Below are 19,812 nucleotides of genomic sequence, written 5' to 3' on the forward strand. Positions count from 1 at the left end.
TACAGCACCTGGGACCCAACGCAAAGACCTGGCTTGTGGGGATGCTGAACACATGCATAGCACAGAAAACCATCCCTTCTGTCTGGGAAAAGGCCAAAGTGGTTGCAATCCCTAAACCTGGCAAAGACCCATTATCCACAAAGAGCTACCGACCCATTTCCCTCTGCATCACCTACAAGGCTATATGAGAAGCTGCTACTCCAACGCCTTGTTGCCACTCATAGATACCAAGCTGACTAAAGACCAAGCTGGTTTCCGTCCCAGCCGCTCCTGTGCTGGACAGAGCTCAACCTCACCCAACACATTGAGGATGGGTTTGAGGGGAAACAAATAACTGGAGCAGCATTCAGAGATCTCTCTGCTGCCTACGACACTGTCCAACACCGCACAATGGTCAGGAAAAGCCTCCTCAACAACAGCCGCTTCTATGTCCAGTTAAATGACCAGAGGAGTAAATGGAAAGCCCAAAAGAACGGCCTCCAACAAGGTAGCGTGCTCGCCCCCCTCCTTTTCAATATCTACACAAACGACCAGCCACTACCCAATGCCTAATGCCAGCGTTTCATCTACGCCGACAACCTCTGCATTACGACCCAACAAGCAGACTTCCAGAAGATTGAGTCTGTCCTTGAAAGTGCCCTCCAAGAAATGTCAAGCTACTACAATACAACCACCTGAAACCCAACCTATAGAGAACACCTCACACACACATAATTTCCTTTCGTGGCCGTTTACATTCGAGGGTCGCTGGTCCTCTCGAACGGAACAGTTTAACGTCATGCCCAGGACGAAAAGATATAGAGAACACCAACATGTCAAATAACAGCAGGAAGGCATGGGCCACAATCCACCGTCTTGGCAAAAACCACACCACCCATAATTCACAACGGTCACAGCAAACTCTGTTGCATCACAACTGGTGTAGGTATTGGATGGAGCCCGCACACCACAGGTATAAGAAAGACGTTCTTTGTTGAAATACTGACAGCGTTTCGATCCATTTGATCTTCATCAGGTCATGTGTACACAAAACATACACTTTTATACTAAGGGAGTGCCCCCATTAAACAATCAAAATACCACATTTTGGTGCCCCTCCCATCACTGCAGGTGTGACACGTCAACCCTGAGTGAGTAGGTGGGGACCCAGACATATTGATGTAAATATAGTCTGTTCAGAAATTGTAGTGCCTCTCATAGAGCTTGTAGGTGATGCAGAGGAGGGAAATGGGTCGGTAGCTCTTCGGGGATAATGGGTCTTTGCCAGGTTTAGGGATTGCAACTACTCCAGCCTTTTTCCAAACAGAAGGGATGGTTTTCTGTGCTATGCATGTGTTCAGCATCCCCACAAGCCAGGTCCTTGCGATAGGTCCCAGGTGCTGTATCATTTCTGCCAGTATGCCATCAATCCCTGCTGCTTTTCCGGGTTTCAACTTTCCCATTGCAGTTTCACGTTCTTCTAAGTCGAAGGGTTTGGTTTGAGGGCTGGCTGATTGTGGTTGGTCTGATACCACTGTGCGATGGTATTCTATGTGGGTCGGTGGCGGTGTTGGTTACAACTGTTGGCCACCAGTTGTGACCAAGACCGCCACCGACCCACAGGAGAATACCATCGCACAGTGGTATCAGACCAACCACAATCAGCCAGCCCTCAAACCAAACCCTTCGACCTAGAAGAACTTGAAACTGCAATGGGAAAGTTGAAACCCGGAAAAGCAGCAGGGATTGATGACCTACTGGCAGAAATGTTACAGCACCTGGGACCCAACGCAAAGACCTGGCTTGTGGGGATGCTGAACACATGCATAGCACAGAAAACCATCCCTTCTGTCTGGGAAAAGGCCAAAGTGGTTGCAATCCCTAAACCTGGCAAAGACCCATTATCCACAAAGAGCTACCGACCCATTTCCCTCTGCATCACCTACAAGGCTATATGAGAAGCTGCTACTCCAACGCCTTGTTGCCACTCATAGATACCAAGCTGACTAAAGACCAAGCTGGTTTCCGTCCCAGCCGCTCCTGTGCTGGACAGAGCTCAACCTCACCCAACACATTGAGGATGGGTTTGAGGGGAAACAAATAACTGGAGCAGCATTCAGAGATCTCTCTGCTGCCTACGACACTGTCCAACACCGCACAATGGTCAGGAAAAGCCTCCTCAACAACAGCCGCTTCTATGTCCAGTTAAATGACCAGAGGAGTAAATGGAAAGCCCAAAAGAACGGCCTCCAACAAGGTAGCGTGCTCGCCCCCCTCCTTTTCAATATCTACACAAACGACCAGCCACTACCCAATGCCTAATGCCAGCGTTTCATCTACGCCGACAACCTCTGCATTACGACCCAACAAGCAGACTTCCAGAAGATTGAGTCTGTCCTTGAAAGTGCCCTCCAAGAAATGTCAAGCTACTACAATACAACCACCTGAAACCCAACCTATAGAGAACACCTCACACACACATAATTTCCTTTCGTGGCCGTTTACATTCGAGGGTCGCTGGTCCTCTCGAACGGAACAGTTTAACGTCATGCCCAGGACGAAAAGATATAGAGAACACCAACATGTCAAATAACAGCAGGAAGGCATGGGCCACAATCCACCGTCTTGGCAAAAACCACACCACCCATAATTCACAACGGTCACAGCAAACTCTGTTGCATCACAACTGGTGTAGGTATTGGATGGAGCCCGCACACCACAGGTATAAGAAAGACGTTCTTTGTTGAAATACTGACAGCGTTTCGATCCATTTGATCTTCATCAGGTCATGTGTACACAAAACATACACTTTTATACTAAGGGAGTGCCCCCATTAAACAATCAAAATACCACATTTTGGTGCCCCTCCCATCACTGCAGGTGTGACACGTCAACCCTGAGTGAGTAGGTGGGGACCCAGACATATTGATGTAAATATAGTCTGTTCAGAAATTGTAGTGCCTCTCATAGAGCTTGTAGGTGATGCAGAGGAGGGAAATGGGTCGGTAGCTCTTCGGGGATAATGGGTCTTTGCCAGGTTTAGGGATTGCAACTACTCCAGCCTTTTTCCAAACAGAAGGGATGGTTTTCTGTGCTATGCATGTGTTCAGCATCCCCACAAGCCAGGTCCTTGCGATAGGTCCCAGGTGCTGTATCATTTCTGCCAGTATGCCATCAATCCCTGCTGCTTTTCCGGGTTTCAACTTTCCCATTGCAGTTTCACGTTCTTCTAAGTCGAAGGGTTTGGTTTGAGGGCTGGCTGATTGTGGTTGGTCTGATACCACTGTGCGATGGTATTCTATGTGGGTCGGTGGCGGTGTTGGTTACAACTGTTGGCCACCAGTTGTGACCAAGACCGCCACCGACCCACAGGAGAATACCATCGCACAGTGGTATCAGACCAACCACAATCAGCCAGCCATCAAACCAAACCCTTCGACCTAGAAGAACTTGAAACTGCAATGGGAAAGTTGAAACCCGGAAAAGCAGCAGGGATTGATGACCTACTGGCAGAAATGTTACAGCACCTGGGACCCAACGCAAAGACCTGGCTTGTGGGGATGCTGAACACATGCATAGCACAGAAAACCATCCCTTCTGTCTGGGAAAAGGCCAACGTGGTTGCAATCCCTAAACCTGGCATAGACCCATTATCCACAAAGAGCTACCGACCCATTTCCCTCTGCATCACCTACAAGGCTATATGAGAAGCTGCTACTCCAACGCCTTGTTGCCACTCATAGATACCAAGCTGACTAAAGACCAAGCTGGTTTCCGTCCCAGCCGCTCCTGTGCTGGACAGAGCTCAACCTCACCCAACACATTGAGGATGGGTTTGAGGGGAAACAAATAACTGGAGCAGCATTCAGAGATCTCTCTGCTGCCTACGACACTGTCCAACACCGCACAATGGTCAGGAAAAGCCTCCTCAACAACAGGCGCTTCTATGTTCAGTTAAATGACCAGAGGAGTAAATGGAAAGCCGAAAAGAACGGCCTCCCACAAGGTAGCGCGCTCGCCCCCCTCCTTTTCAATATCTAAACAAACGACCAGCCACTTGAAACCCAACCCATCAAAAACCCAACTATGCAGCTTCCACCTGAGGAACCGAGACGCAAAAAAAGAACTGAGCATCACAAACTCTCAAACCATACCCACCCCATGTAACTTGGAGTTACACTGGACAGTTTAACGTCATGCCCAGGACGAAAAGTTATAGAGAACACCAACATGACAAACCCTACACTTAAACCCTCTATATTTAATAAAAAACAATTCTGGACAGGAATCCTGTATTGCAGGGGTGCCCAAAAGGTACATCGTGATCTACCAGTAATCACAAAGGCTGTGCAGGTAGACCATATGGCATGCCCCTGTATATAATCTATCACTTGAATTAAGGTGACTTGACACCAGCTCAAATGTTGCACACAAACATCAGTAGCAAAAGTACAAAGTTATTGTGACAGTAATAATTGCTATAGTGTGTGTTCAGTAACAGGAATATTCCTGTCTCTCCAGCTCTTTAATAAATAGAAAAGGGTTTAATCAGGAGTTGTAGTAGCCACAGGATAATCTAAGCGGTGGATATTGCTCTTGTCTTCATGTCTTTATGTATGTAAATTGTCTTGTTGTTTGTGTCAAATGCGTGTATATGTGTTCTGCATATACTTGGCTGCTGTGTTGCAAGATAATGGGAGTTACTGATACTATGGGAGTGAATGGGAGTGAAAGGGAGGTACTGTTACTATGGGACTGATACTATGGGAGTGCATGGGAGTGGATGGGAGTGAATGGGAGGTATTGTTACTATGGGACTGATACTATTTGAGTGAATGGGAGTGAATGGGAGGTACTGTTACTATGGGACTGATACGATGAGAGTGAATGGGACTGAATGGGGTGTACTGTTACTATGTGACTGAATGGGAGTGAATAAAAGTGAATGGGAGTGAATGGGACTGAATGAGAGGTACCGTTACTATGGGACTGTGTTTAACAAAAAACTGGAGAGACCGGGAGACCTCTGTTACTGAACAAACACTATAGCAATGATTTTGTCACAATATAGAGCTATTTAACACTGTTACTGAACACACACTATAGCAATGATTACTGTCACACTATAGAGCTATTTAACACTGTTACTGAACACACACTATAGCAATGATTACTGTCACACTATAGAGCTATTTAACACTGTTACTGAACACACACTATAGCAATGATTACTGTCACACTATAGAGCTATTTAACACTGTTACTGAACACACACTATAGCAATGATTACTGTCACACTATAGAGCTATTTAACACTGTTACTGAACACACACTATAGCAATGATTACTGTCACACTATAGAGCTATTTAACACTGTTACTGAACACACACTCTATAGCAATGATTACTGTCACAATACAGAGCAATTTAATTTAGGTAACCAAATTGACCCCAAATAGTAGATCTTTACACTCTCAATAGTTCAATTGTTGTTAAGCATCTGCTTAATTTCCAAAAAACTACACAATTAGAGAATGTAGAAGATTGCTACTTTTGATCCTTGGATTTTATAATGCTGATTGTAGCATAGCGATAGTGGTTAGTGACTGAGCTTTGTTAACATGAGTGCCCGGGATCGTTTCCCACCAATTTCAAAGAATGTTTGTTGCTTCGTGCCAATTTTCACAGAATGTTTGTCCTTTTACCTACCAGACAATACTCTTCTCACCTCTAGTCGATTATTTATTCAGCGTTTGAGCCACGGACCAACATTTGAGGCCATCTAGTCTCTCAGACCCATTTGAGCCACTGACCACCATTGTGAGAGTCTATTAATGTGAAATGGTGGTCCGTGGCTCAAACATGTTATCACTTTTGAAGTTACTTGTTGTTTTTAGATATGTAAATACTACTCTTTAAAGCCGTGTTTCGGTAGTCGAGTGGGTACTGTCGACGGTTAGTAAACATTGAGGCCGGGCATAGTTGTTTATAAACCTTCGACACTAACCATTCGGCTACTGAAACACTGTTTTACAGTTTCGTACAAACATCATATATAAACATCATAACAAGTAACTTCAAGTGATAGACGTTTGAACACACAAACAACAACAGCGTTAAGTATTAAATAACATTTATCACTTACTTGCTCCGAAGACCGATGGTGACGTGGCACTTCCAAACAAACACTGACCAAACCTACCTCCACGCGTCTCTTCCGTATTTGAGGGCGGCGGCACTTCCTTCCGGTGTGAGGCCACGCCCGCGAGATTTAACCGCGAATCTATTGTAGGCATATTGTAGTCATATTGCCCCTACGTTACATCCGGGTCCCTTGGTCCCATCCGCTTCTAATGCAAAATAGCTACATATGAACGCGTGAATCTTTTTTTTTTTTTTTACAATAACGTTATTTGTCAGAAAGGAAGCCATTGAGGGTTAAAATGGGTCTTAATGCTTCCAACTCATATAACTGTCACCAACAACACTTTTAATGATATTACATGAAGCAGACAGCCCTGTGATGAAACCTTTAGCATTACACTGTGGTTAATACGTTTTTATTCACAATGGAATGTTATTGTACTCTTAATATATCATGGTGTAGCACAGCACAGTAGATTCATATTTCAATCGATCTGGGATGTTAAAATTGTGCAAAACTCTGTTCAATGAATGGCCTCTTCTGCTACATTAAAATTACTAAACATTAAACGTTACTTATACCTGTTATTGAGACTCCTATAGAGCATGTTGACATGGATAGCTTGGTTAGTAGTATCTCTGTTAGTTAATGCAGTTTGATTGATTCAATTAATAGCCTATTTTATTAGACAAAAATGTAGAACAGTAGTGTCATAGAGTGGAAAATGCCATTTGGTTTAATGTCACAGAATGCAGTGCCACGTAGAGCAGCATGATAAATGGTTAACTTTATAGTGTGTTCAAAAATGGCAGATCTGCAAGTTCAGTGTCTTGAATGAGATGTGCTGTGAGTTTGCATATCTGCTATTGTCCAGCATAGGACCGTTGCACAGTGAAGTATAGACAAGGCTTTAGGATTTATAAGTCGTTTTTAGAATATAATAGAATATTCACTCCAGTGAATAGCATTTATCCATTTAGATAACTTTTTGATGTTATTTAATTACTTATTTTTACACAGAAACATAATGTGTGTCTTTACAATAACTGTAATGTAATAATAATACTAATAATGTAATGTAATAATTATTAATTAAATAACCTTATTTTAGTCATAGCACGTCATAGTACATATGTATAGCATAGTAGTATAGATGTATAGCTTCATTATATAGATATTCCACTGTTACTTTCTTAGCTTACGCATGTTTCTTGATAAATGTATTTATGTGATGTATTCCCATGCTGTTTTGTTCTTGCTTAATATAAGTCGCTCCGGATTAAGAGCGTCTGCTAAATGCCTAAATTGTAAATTGGTCCACACATAATACAAATTATGGATTTTATTTATAATGCACCATGGAATCTCAAAGTGCTACAATAGAAATGCATAAACGAAGAAGCATCACACGATTAAAACATGGGTTGTCTCCTTAGCTGACAGAACTGGAGAAAAGAATAAAGCAATTGTCACTTTATGCCCAAAACGCCTGAGGTTTCTAGGCTACTTTATCCCTTCATTTTTAGGGAGTTGCCATTGTGAAGATTCTAATCAGCCTGGTCAAGCCTGATTCTCTTCACTTTCAGGGCACCACCAGTTATTGCAGTGCAATGATTATCTACTGGAAACAAATTTCACACGAGACAAAGTAAAGCAGATTGTTTATTATATCAAGTAAAAGATCGACCAAAAGCAACAGAAGGCACACATATTTGGGGAAGATGTCACACCAGTACCAGTGATCCTTGTCGAAATAAGACACCCATCCATTCCACATTCATACTACATTGTGATCATATAGCAAAATATAGCAGTACACAAATTTTATATATGCACCATCAACAGTAGGTCTGTCAGAAAATAGGGGAGTGTCTATCTAGCCCATTCTTTAGGGAAAGAGAGGGTAGCATACAATATAGTAGTAACGGGCTAAGCTTTGCAGTTTATGCAATGTTGAACAAATGCAGCCTGTTCAAAAATATATTCATATATCATTTTACTTTCCAGCCACTGAAGCTAATACACACTATACAAAAAAGCAGGAAAGTACAATAGATTGGTAAAGTCAATTGTAAGAACATCCATGCAGCATGGTGTCAAGTCAAACTGTTAGCTTAATATTGGCAGTATTATAGCATTAGAGAAAGATAGTGGCAGTACCTTTGTCATAAACCAGTTATAGAAAAAAAAACCTTACAAGTCCATATAGTGCCAAAAATATTAGCTTTACAGAAGGGAAAAAGCATACATAAAACATATTTCAATATACATCTTAGAAATACAGGAGCGTCCAGAAAGTACAGATGCATATCCCTTCTTTCAGGAGGTACAACATTACAAAAGAACAAAGAAAAAAACATTACTTTTGAAGTATGTCAGTAAAAAGTGAAAGTCATGGCAAGTCGTGACATATGTAGAATGTTTGGCGCGAAATCCAGTATTCACATAGACAAAGATGGGAACAATATCGAGGACTTCTACAAATTATGTTAAGGGATTTTTGAGTAAGCCCTGCCAACATGCAACATTATGATGGCATTCTTATCCAGCTCCTATAAAATAAAACGGACATCTCCAAACAGAAGAGATGGTGTCGAACCAATAGTCTGTAGTCGTCTGTTGCGATGTGGGTTTTTAGCAGGGGCCATCATGCTGTTGCGGTTCGAACGAGGTAAAACCAGACCATCTGATCCCTTGGCAAATACTGGCCATGGGGACGGCTCTACGCCCCTTGGCCCTTCTTATGTGACTGTGGCATGCATCCTAATCCTGTCCACTTCAAGCGAAATTTGGAACGGTTAAACCTGGTTCGAGGCGGCCGACAGTGCAGTAGGGTTGTCTGAGGGAACTTGTTCACGCTCTGGCATGCAGTTTGAAAGGTTAGTTATGTCCATGGTAAATCAGCTTACGAGGTGGCCATTGGTGAGGGCTTGGCTAAACACAGGTGTACACGATATAGGGGGCTGCTCAATGTTCATGCTAGCGCGTGAAATAGCTTTACCCGTCTCAGTCTCAACGAGTGAGTCCTGTGTCTGCCAGCATGACAAATGGCCAGGTTAGGGAAAAGGCAAATTATATATATTTATATTTAGAACCAGCCCCAGGCATGGAGATTAATATGGGTAGCCGTCAGGGAAGCCTAGACCGGTGACACACTGCTCCCCTCCGTCAGCCAGGTAGGGACCCCCATCCTCATAGAGAGGCATGGGGAGGCCGTCCTCTTCACTGGCAGGAATGAGGACATCTGGATCCCCCTTCAAGCTGGGCCTCTGGTTGTCTGGGAAGGCCATGGTGAAAAGCGCCTCAGGATCACATACAAACTTGTACACATACCTCTCGCCGGCCACCTGCCAAAAAAAGAGCCAGAGGATTAGAGGTCAACTCAGGCAGATAGATGTAATCAAAGAAAGATTGGAATGAAATAATGGCATAAAATATAATGTAAATACTGTATATACCGGGAGTCTAAGTCTAATTAATTTCATTATTTCACCGGCTATTGTCTATTCAGATCATAGCTTTATCCTCACCTAAAGTATAGAGACAGTTGTATAATTCTGACCTTACTCTCCCACTCTGAAAATGCCTTTCCTATTCCACTAACGCACTATAAAAATGTGATGGGAGTGAAAATAAGATTGGAACGTGACCTGCCTTTACCTTCTGCATGATGCCCTTCTCATAGTAGTAACGCAGGGAGCGACTCAGCTTGTCATAGTTCATGGCGGGACGATTCTTCTGCATTCCCCATCGCCGGGCCACCTGTGAAACAGTGGGGGAAGGGGGGGAGGCTTTGTTGAATACCTTTGAGTATGATTTCCAGGTAGACTACTGTCACTAAGCTATTTACATAATTGGTTAATCAAGGTTTTGCGTTAAATTATTGATATTGTGGGGACAATGAACTAACTTAATCCTGAAAGCAGCAAGACAGTGAAGTATGTGTCAGTTAACCCCCTAAAGCCCAACTGACCTCCTCAGGCTCGATGAGTTTGAACTCCATGTTGCGTCCAGTCCAGGCAATGAAGTGGCTGTTGGCTGGATTGTCCAGCAGGGTGACCAGGAACTGCCAGAGCTGCAGGGAGCCGCGGCGCTGGTAAGGCGGGCCGTCACGGAAGACCAGCCCCTCCTGCTTGACTTTACCTGGCCAAAGTTAGCAAGGTTACAATACATGAACCGGACAGTCAGTCAACATCCACAAAAACATTTATCTCACACAGTAGAGTTTGGCAACAACAGTTAAACAAAAAAAAGGAACTTACCTTCCAGTCTTTCCGGTACAACGCATGTGTCATCGTAGTACAGCTCGCCATCATAAACGAAACCTGACAAATTAAGTACAGTGATTTTTTATTAGTCTTAATGAACATGAAAAATAAATTTCAATGGAAAGATAAGTAGTAGATCAAATCTCATTATGGGAACTCACCCTCATTGTTATTCTGGTAGAATGCTGAAGATTTGCCAAATGATGACTGGCAGTTTTGTACCTCTGTAAGACACAAGAATAGCAAGCACTTAGAAGACGGTTGCGATTTGAAAGGACCATACTGCCGTCACACATCTGCACAATGCACCTTTTTGTTTAAACTAACTTCCAGAGTGGGTGCAACCATTGCAACTGTTTGGTCACCCTTTGTTTTGAGTCTAATCTTTGAGACAGCCAGAAGGCCTTGGTCAAAAGATCTGAGAAATATCACACTTTAAAGCGGATGCAGTATTTGAGAGATGTAAACGGGGGCCAGCCAGAGTGGTGCTTTGTAGATTGAGTAAAAGGATTTTAAATCAATTCTGCATTCAATGGGCAACCATTGAAGAGCAGCCAAGCACTGGTGTAATAGGTGGCCTACGTCTACCTATTAGTTAAGAGTCTGGCAGACACATTTTGTACTAACTCGAGCATAGACACTGGTTGGTAAACAGTGCATTCGCATGAATCGAAACAGGATGAAACAAAGGCATGCATGCTTTTTTGAGAGGTGTTAGATTAATTTCATAATTTGAAAAAACAAGCTCTCAGGACATTATGACAAGGATTTTAGTCCGGATCTAGTTTTGTCTGGATATAGCTGAAAGAAATGATAAGACATTTGTAGCAGTTAAGCAGTCAGTCGTGCAAGACAGATCTTTCTAAAAAAGATGAAGACTTCTCCAAAGTCATTAAAATGTTACAGAATGTATACGAATAATTGAGTCAATATTGGCTAAACATCATCAAGTTTGAATTTCAAATAGATGTTCTACTTTTGGGTAGACTTAAAATAAAACCCACTTTTTAAAATGCCTTAAAATCACAATGATAAATTATATATTCATGTATATATTCATGATTCATTTGACAAAAGCAAACAACCACGCAATGATATTTAGTGTGCTGGTCGACTACCTATTATTACATATCTCAAGCAAGTCCCAGCAATCCCATACCGTACAGAAATACATGGAATCCAACTCAATAATGTAAGTTCCAGGCAATAGGCTAAACATCCCAAACTACCGGTATGGTCCTTTTAGGATTCAAATGGGATCATTGTTTGTACCATTTACGTCATTTAGCTAGCTATAATGTTAATAGGATTGACCCTGGCTGGCTTATAGAAAGTGGTTCACAGACGAACACAGATCAAGAGTTCAACTGACTGTCATTTGTTAATTCTGCACTAAACTAAACACCACAATTCCTTTATGGGAAGTGGTCAGAACCAACAATATATTGGAGATATAATATATTGTGTATATATATATAAATAAAATAGTCATATCGCACAGAAATTCCATATGGGTGGATCTCTAAACTAAACAGCTCTATGTCTCACACACACACACACCTGAGTCAAAGCCGTAGTCTCTGGGCTCTTGTTTGATGGAGACGGGGTGGAAGGGGGTCGTCCGGGGGGGCAGAGGACCCATACCAGGGGCCCCTTGCTCTGGGTAGCGTGGGTCCACCAGCTCCTGTTTGAACCCATGTGGAGACAGGGGGACAACAGGCTCCGAGAGGTGGCGCTGGTATATGGGACGGCCGTCCTGGCTGGGTGGCTGGTGGCGGTGGTGGGAGTGGGACTGAGAAGGGTAGGCTGGCCTGGCTGCATTCTTTGGAGGGGGGAGTGGCAAGCAGGGCTCCGACATCTGCCGATGGAACCTGTGGACGAGGGGGTGGAAAACAGACCGTTATAATTTAAGATCGATTATTTCAGGCTAACATTAGATCATGCGCAGGTGTGATGTTCTGATTACTTCAGACAGTATGTGATTCATTCAAGACAATTTGGCACATTTGAGTCTCCGAGGTCTCATTTGTGTACAATTGTACATGATCACCACTCACAACTCGGACATTAAAATCACACATTTGTCAGGTCTTGAGTTGAACCTAAGCATGTATGTCAACTTTGTCATGTTCCTAAAGAAATATTAGTCGCAAAGGTTTTTGGGTGCATAGTGGCTGTCACTCATCTTTATATATACACTGTGTGCTTACAGTGTGTAAGCTTACAGTGTGTAAGCTTTTGGTACAGCCTAAATCCCAACTCACCTGTGCTCTGAGCTATACGAGCTGTCTGGCCGACTGACAGGGGGCCGTGGCAACGCAAAGCGCTGACTTTGGCAGGCCTGTTGGGGGTGTCGGCCAGGATGTTGGTTGTGGTGTTGACGTGGGGAGGGGGCCTGGTTAGGAGGACAGCCGTGGCTTAGCTGTGGGCCAGGGACCTGCCTCTGTAAGGGCGGTGTCCCTGCCGGGTGGGCAGAGCTGCACAGCAGGGCAGGTGCAGCAGGCGGAGCCATCGATTTGACCCCGACTTGCTTGCCGTCATAGGCACTGGGGGAAGCAGAAGGGATGGAGTTGCGAATGAGAGAAAGAAGATGACTTATTAGAGAGACCACTTGTTTGTGTCATGGGGAAAAAAAGTAGAATTGGAGACAATAGGGAAATTAATACATATTTGTCTGGGGGGGGGGGGGAGTGATTTTACACATACCTGTAGCTGTAAAGGCACTTATCATTGTACGGTGTGAGTCTCTGCTCCTGGTTGCAGGGTGACAGCTCTTTGGATGGGCTGGATTCCCGTTTCACTTTACTGACCGGTGGTCCATGGAACATCACTGCAACACACACACACACACATTTATGCTTACCATTGAAATATGACCAATTACATTCTGGTGTAAAAGTATCAGAAACGACGAATAGAATATGCATAATTAATTACATTAACAAAAGCACTTTGCCTAGGAGTGAGATATATAGTTTAAGGGTTGTGCCCACCCCATGCAATAACCAACTATCAAATCATGTACAAACTTACAAATAGAGAGATGCAATGTTGTTTTAAAAAAAAGAAGGATTTTTATATATATATATATATATATATATATATATATATATTTATCTTTTATTTATTTCTTTAAGCAAGCTTGTGCCAATTTCGAATGAAAAGGAGAATTGTACGTTTGGAAAAACTGAAAAGTCAACATTCCTGCAATTTAGCAACAAAAGCATAATTTCCTTCAACATGCCTGTCCTGTTGGGAATAACTGTGTACACAATGGCAGTATGGTCGACCACAGATGTGTAAACAGCTTCATTTTCCACACAGAGTCATTTCATTGAGGCAGCTATTAAGCAGCGATACAGACATTGGCACACACAGAGACATCTTTGTGTGCTGCTTGAATAAAAGGCCAAACATGCAAATATTTCCCCACTTCCTCCCCTATCTATGACATGAGTATTGTCAGGGCACAGCGGGGTACGGTAGGAAGTCGGAGGTTGGGTCTCTGCCTGCTCTAACGGCCCCCGCTGTTTCCTGTGCCATATTAACTGCCATCATTCAGATGGTACTATGCCACGGCTAGCTTTTTCTTTTTTTTAACCCATAGTCAACAGGGCAAGATAACAACAACATTCTTATTTACAATAATGCCTGAGGCAGCTGTGGTTGGGGGGGGGTTACTCATTCATAAATTGGCAACTGGGGAATACCCAGTGTTGTACTCCGGTCTTGCAGAAACAGAGGGCATTAGTCATTCACTTCCATCACTCAGATGTGAATTGCTCAACTGGTGACCTTCTGGTCACACGCCTACTTCATCCAGATTCCAGGCCACATCCCTAATCACAACACGAAAGATAATGTTTGCAGGAACTCGCTGCATCTGATGTACACTACACACCCAAAAAGCACCTAAACTTAAAATTGCCATTTTAAGACGCACTGATCGACTGTATATACAGTATACTGTATGTTTTTGTTTATCCTTGTTTGCCCTGTTTATTACTTTTATTATTACTAATAGTATTATTGTTTCTTGATGTACCTTGCTTTTTCCTTTTGCCTTGTTTCTTCTGTATACTACACCCTTGTTTTTTAATCCATCTTATCCTTACTTGTATGTTGTAACCTAACTGCTCTGGGCGACCCCTGTCGGATAATAAAGGTATCTATCTATCTATCTTAAGACCATGACTGACGCACAAAGCCCACCTGCGTCATCAAGGTTTTTGCTTCAGCCAGACTTTGTAATCATTCATGATTCATGAAACTTCATGCGAATGTTGGTTTAGGAAATTAGCTTGTATGAAAGTGAGGCATTAAGTTTCACCTAATGTAGTTGTCGGGCTCGGGGGTAGAGTGGCTGGATCGTAACCGCAAGGTTGCCAGTTCGGGCTTCCCCAGAGTTAGTGTCAAAGTGTCCTTGAGCAAGACACTGGACCCCTAATTGCTCCTGATGTGCTGGTTGGTACCTTGCATGGTTTCCGCCGCCATCGGTGTATGAATGTGTGTGTGAATGGGTGAATGTAATGCACAATCTATGTAAAGCGCCTTGGATAAAGGCACTATATAAATGCACCATTTACCATTTTGTCATCTTCAGTCACCAGTGGTAGAAAAACATTGAGTGACTCAGTCAGCCTGTCACTTAAATGCTCCTCTAGTCGTACACAGTCAGCCATACTGCTCTCCTGAGGTTCGTAGATGAAGCAACTGCTTGTAATAATGACTGGCACCATGCCAATACTACATTCTCACACACACACTCCTGCAGCATACTCTATTCAGGCAGAGTAAAAGCTTCCCAGCGTTAAAGTGCACCAACCACAGCAGCCAACAACTGCAACACTAAAATATCTGACACGGTCATGCGACAGAGTCTAAAGTAAACTAGCCTTTAAGTTGCTAATGGAGAAGTCCATATTTCTCAGGAAAAAGCGGTGGCTGTGGAGAACTTTCAAATAGAGACAAGTATAACAAAGCCAACACAGCATGGTTGGATTTGGAGCTCTGCCCAGCAGCTACGCTCCGGCTGCCAACTGCTTGGGACTCAACAACAAGACCTTCTCCAGTGGTCCATCAGTGGTGGTTAGGGACGTGGCTGGCTTAAATTATCACTCCAAATCAGATTCAGCTCTGGAAGCAACTGGATATTGGTGGAGGCCTAACAGCCAGTTGGACAGACCGACACAAGCACAACACCCGCTCATTCTGCACTATGCATGCAGCATGGGTAAAACAACACGAAAAGCACAGGCACGTTGACTTAATCCCAAACCAAGAAAGGTGGTCACTTATTTTGGAGCCACGGAATGATCTTTTGTTTCCATGCTTTCATGCACAGGAACATTGTAGTCCTTGGGAAATGGACGTATAAATAAACAATGCATGTAATTATGCATAATGTGACTCCATGTCGCAGCACTCTTTTCTTTCCGCTCTATCATAAATATTACAGGAGTGGTGTCTGTACTTACAGTTGTCGGACTGGAAATCGGGGACAAACTGCTCGTCGTCGGGAACCTGGGCTGTAGGAGAGGATTTGGGAGATTGTTTAAAAAAGGCGACATTCTAAAAAATATATTATTGATATTCTCGTTAATTTGCAGAGCTCACCTTCTGCAATCCATATTTCCTGGAGTTGGCTCAGATCTTGAAAGAGCTCTAGACAAGAGGAGAAAGAAATCATAGTCCATAAATTCACGATTTGTTGATGTTATGGTTGTGAGTATGGTGTGATTGGGTGGCATGTGTGTGGGTTTTGTGTCAGTGTGTGTGAGTTTGAGTGTTCACTTCCAGGTGCTGAACATGTCATCATCTGATTGCTGGCTGCCAATCACCCTAGCTTCTGGTGATAGGCTGGAGAAGTCTATTTAAGATCTGTGAACACCTGTGATCTCTGGCAGCACTTGCAGTAGTGCTGTCCACCCACAAATTCACTGTGTCCGCTGTGTTATTTAGTATGTTTAAGCAATATTACACAAGAGGGTGTGCATTACTGTCATTAATGGCACACCTGCGTTGCTGCAAGAACGAGCCGAAAGGCGAGTTCTGTACCCCTGCTCACTTTACTTCATACTAATAGTTGAGTGCCCCTGGGGACATATGGGCACTATGGATAAAAGAGCAATGTTCCACTCATAGCTGAAGAGTGTTCCACCCATTGGGACTGTACTGTAACCTACCTTCTGTGTCCAGAGCCAGCTCTGTGTCCACAAACTTCCTCTTCCTGTCATTGAGTGGTCTGTTCAACTGCTCCTCTACCTGAGATTTCTGGAATGACAATGGAGAGAGGTGGTGAGAGGGGGGGACTTCTGGGACGTGCTGACCATTGGGAAATCTGGGACAACTTCCGAAAAGGCCGGTCCGGTCCAGTCCAGGCCAACAAAACACTCACGCTCTGTGGTACCATGTAAGGGACTTGCTGATCATAAAAGCCGTCCATGTTGCAGTGTCTCTGTGGGGAGCCAAGGGCCGTCCAACGGGAGATCCCTCACCGACCCCGTGCTGCTGTGGAGAGACGATAACCTATATTAGAATCACCTGGCATCAACGACAGCCATCAAAATATATTATAATCACCTGTTACCTGGCATCAATGACAGCCATATCTCACACTCTATTACATCTATTATTAGACACAATCACCCCCTTAATCAGTGCATCGGTTTGTGTTTGTTTAACAACCAGTGGAGCTCGTAAAACCTTATCGGCAAAGCGCCGGGAGTGCAGGTCTTGCGTAAGACCACCACGTATGCGTCAGCTGGGATGGACCAATGAAGAAACCAGGCCACGTGAGGTCATAAAAATGTGGTCATCGGGCTCACCTAGGCTACCGTGAGGTCAGTAACGCTCATTATGGGGAAACGATGTGTGCGTCTTTCTTTCAAAATGCAGTTTACGATGACCTTTAAAAGCACAGCATCCTAAAACAGTCTCTGACAGAACCAAAGTGTGTGGGCCATACATTTTTGATGTGACACGTGAAATTAACCTCAACCGCCAAAACAGGCTGTCAAACGCTCATTTTAATGGATTTGCAAAACAGTGACACCTGGAGTGACAAAATGTCAAAAGCCCATCGAATAAAACTTAAGTTGAACCCATATGATTTTTTTGTAGTACAATTATATAACCCATCACTAGCACTACTGTACCATTGAGTAATTTGGTGGTTTAGGACACATTCTGGCAGGCCTGCCAGAAGGTCATAATAAACCCAATAAGATATATATTTACGGCTGTTACAGTTAGGCCTAATTGAAAAGTAGGTTTTCAATTGGGCCTAACTGTAACATATCTTTTGTGTTTATTTAAAGCAACAGACTGTTACTTTAAACAAACAAAAGATTGTCGAACAGTCGAAAATGTGCATAGAAACCTAATCACCCCGTGCCGTATGGGTGACGACACACATGGGTAGATAAAAGATCAGATTAACTACTTGTACTATATGTAGGCCTATATTACCGCCTACCTCGTGCATGCAGGCTACAGTAGCCCACTATTGCATAATGTGTTCCAACAAAAAACATCCAACAAAGCTGTTGACAAGCTTGGCTAAAAGTGTGTTGATCAACTCCCTGAGGCTTTACCATTCAGACGTTAAAGCGTGTCATATGGAGTTGCGTAACGGCTAACTCGGGGAATGGGATCCGAGTCGACCCACACGAACGGCGATGTAACGGAACGGATGCACATATAACATTTTTACCCCCGATCTCACATGTTTTTGTTTTTTGTTTAGGGTCGAATGTTATATTAAATATATTTAGGAACATTAATACAAAAAAATATATACAACGGTTAGCAGTCTATGAAATGTAGGGGTAGGAGGGGGTGATGGCTTTTAACTTAAGCTTTGTAAAGTTTCCAAACTGTACAATCACCCATGGGGCCTCCTCCTCCTCCTGGGGACTTTGTTTTTCTCAATGAAGTGAAATTTGATCCCTACGTGTGCTGTGCGCACCAAGGGGGGAGGGGGGGATCGCGCAATGCCATTCATAAATTTCCAAGCGGACACAGATAAGGAACTGGGATCACTCAACACACGCAACAAAACAGAAGCGTGCTAGAGAACTACTGCAAAAAAAAAAAACAATACATCGGAAATGCGGGGAAATTTACGCACTAACACAACAACTGCCTCTCTCTGTAGCATTTCATTCTCATAAAATGGCGTTCAGTCTCTCTCCCCTAGCTCTCCTCGCGAGCACTGAGTCCACACAGCGCAACATCCATCCAAATCACAGCGAGAACACCAGCGTGTGTTTTACGGCAATTACAACAATCCACGGTCCCAGTCGCAGTCCCGAGTAAAAAACACATCCATGCTTCATTAACAGCGTTAGAATAATAATAGTGCACAACTCACTCTGATGCTGTGTGGACTTTTCTCGGCAGTAGTACAGTAGGCCTAGTCAAAACAAAAACAAATATTCACGCGCAGGCAAGCAGCAACCTTTTTTCTCGCTCTCTACATTCCCTGCAGGCAGCAGCGCTCCTCCTCTCTCTCTCACGCAACTTGACTGTGGATTTTCTCAATGGAATGATGGTCTGTCTGTCTGCGGTCCCCTCGAGCGCAAACGGCTCCCTATAGTTCGCAACCATTGGCTGGTGAGTATTGCCATTCAAACGCATAGCCAATCCCCATCAAGAATGCCCTTAAACCCCCCCTTGATGTTTTTTTTTATTTATGAATGGCTGCCCCGTTTCATTCATGTCTCTGGAGAGCTCTCTTAAAGGGACACGGTTCACTTTGTTTTCACTTTTGTTTGAACATTGAAAACAAAATGTGCTTCCAGACAGTATTCATGAAAATGGGAAAAATGTTAATAGGGGTGTTCGGGCAAGGTAGCCTGCCCAGTACACACACTCACACACAGACACACACACAGACACACACACAGACACACACACACACACACACACACACACACACACACACACACACACACACACACACACACACACACACACACACACACACACACACACACACACACACACACAATCTACTCAGTTTAGCAAGGGTCTCCCATTTGCCATTTCATGATTTCAGTTTAAAGTTTATGATGTAGCCTACATTTACAGACTATGAAATAATGTGTGGCGACTGACTAGTAATGCATTGAAATAAGTTTAGTCTTGCAGTAGTAGATAGATAACTGCCGTGTCATGGGGCTATGGGGGAGGTAGCACCAGGACTGCCAAAAAAAAGTGTGGTGGACATTTTGTTGACCCTTTTTTACTTTCTTTATAATTTTATATGATGAATGATGATTTCCTGTATTTTTTTCAAAGAAGTGTATATTTGTAGTCTGTTCTGATGAATTGAAAACAGTGTAACCTGGATCGTCCACAAAGTTTGTTTTTGTATTGACATTGTGCTTTCGTTTGAAATGTATCCATTCTGCATAC

General features: G+C 43.4%; 1 protein-coding gene across 6 annotated transcripts; it reads right to left on the bottom strand.

Annotated features, from left to right (window-relative positions):
- Nucleotides 1–7,773: 7,773 nt before the first annotated feature.
- On the bottom strand, nucleotides 7,774–18,923 carry LOC310854105 (ETS translocation variant 5-like). 6 transcript variants are annotated; one of them, XM_083758622.1, is made up of 13 exons: nucleotides 18,767–18,923; nucleotides 16,790–16,902; nucleotides 16,578–16,665; nucleotides 16,009–16,056; nucleotides 15,870–15,920; nucleotides 13,099–13,222; nucleotides 12,657–12,938; nucleotides 11,953–12,263; nucleotides 10,554–10,616; nucleotides 10,387–10,449; nucleotides 10,098–10,267; nucleotides 9,785–9,886; nucleotides 7,774–9,471 (listed from the first exon to the last, which is right to left on the bottom strand). In XM_083758622.1, exons 2-13 carry the CDS (start codon nucleotides 16,835–16,837, stop codon nucleotides 9,238–9,240), a joined length of 1,584 nt encoding a protein of 527 aa, XP_083614748.1. In that variant the 5' UTR covers nucleotides 16,838–16,902; nucleotides 18,767–18,923; the 3' UTR covers nucleotides 7,774–9,237. The 6 variants fall into 6 exon arrangements, with proteins under 6 accessions (XP_083614748.1, XP_083614745.1, XP_083614746.1 ...); XM_083758619.1 differs by having other exon boundaries at nucleotides 9,779–9,886; XM_083758620.1 differs by having other exon boundaries at nucleotides 16,784–16,902.
- Between the last annotated feature and the right edge of the window lie 889 nt (nucleotides 18,924–19,812).

The sequence above is a fragment of the Protomyctophum parallelum genome (genome assembly GCF_964188405.1).
Source record: "Protomyctophum parallelum genome assembly, chromosome: 23".
NCBI classification, from domain to species: domain Eukaryota; kingdom Metazoa; phylum Chordata; class Actinopteri; order Myctophiformes; family Myctophidae; genus Protomyctophum; species Protomyctophum parallelum.

What these genes read in the sequence shown, in the direction of transcription:
- LOC310854105 (XM_083758617.1), bottom strand. Translation starts at nt 16,837, where the DNA reads ATGGACGGCTTTTATGATCAGCAAGTCCCTTACATGGTACCACAGAGC. An exon ending in GGAAATATGGATTGCAGAAG is followed by an intron (nt 15,921 to 16,008) that starts GTGAGCTCTGCA and finishes CCTCTCCTACAG; the next exon opens with CCCAGGTTCCCGACGACGAG. An exon ending in GCATCATGCAGAAGGTAAAG is followed by an intron (nt 9,472 to 9,778) that starts GCAGGTCACGTT and finishes TTTTTTTGGCAG; the next exon opens with GTGGCCGGCGAGAGGTATGT.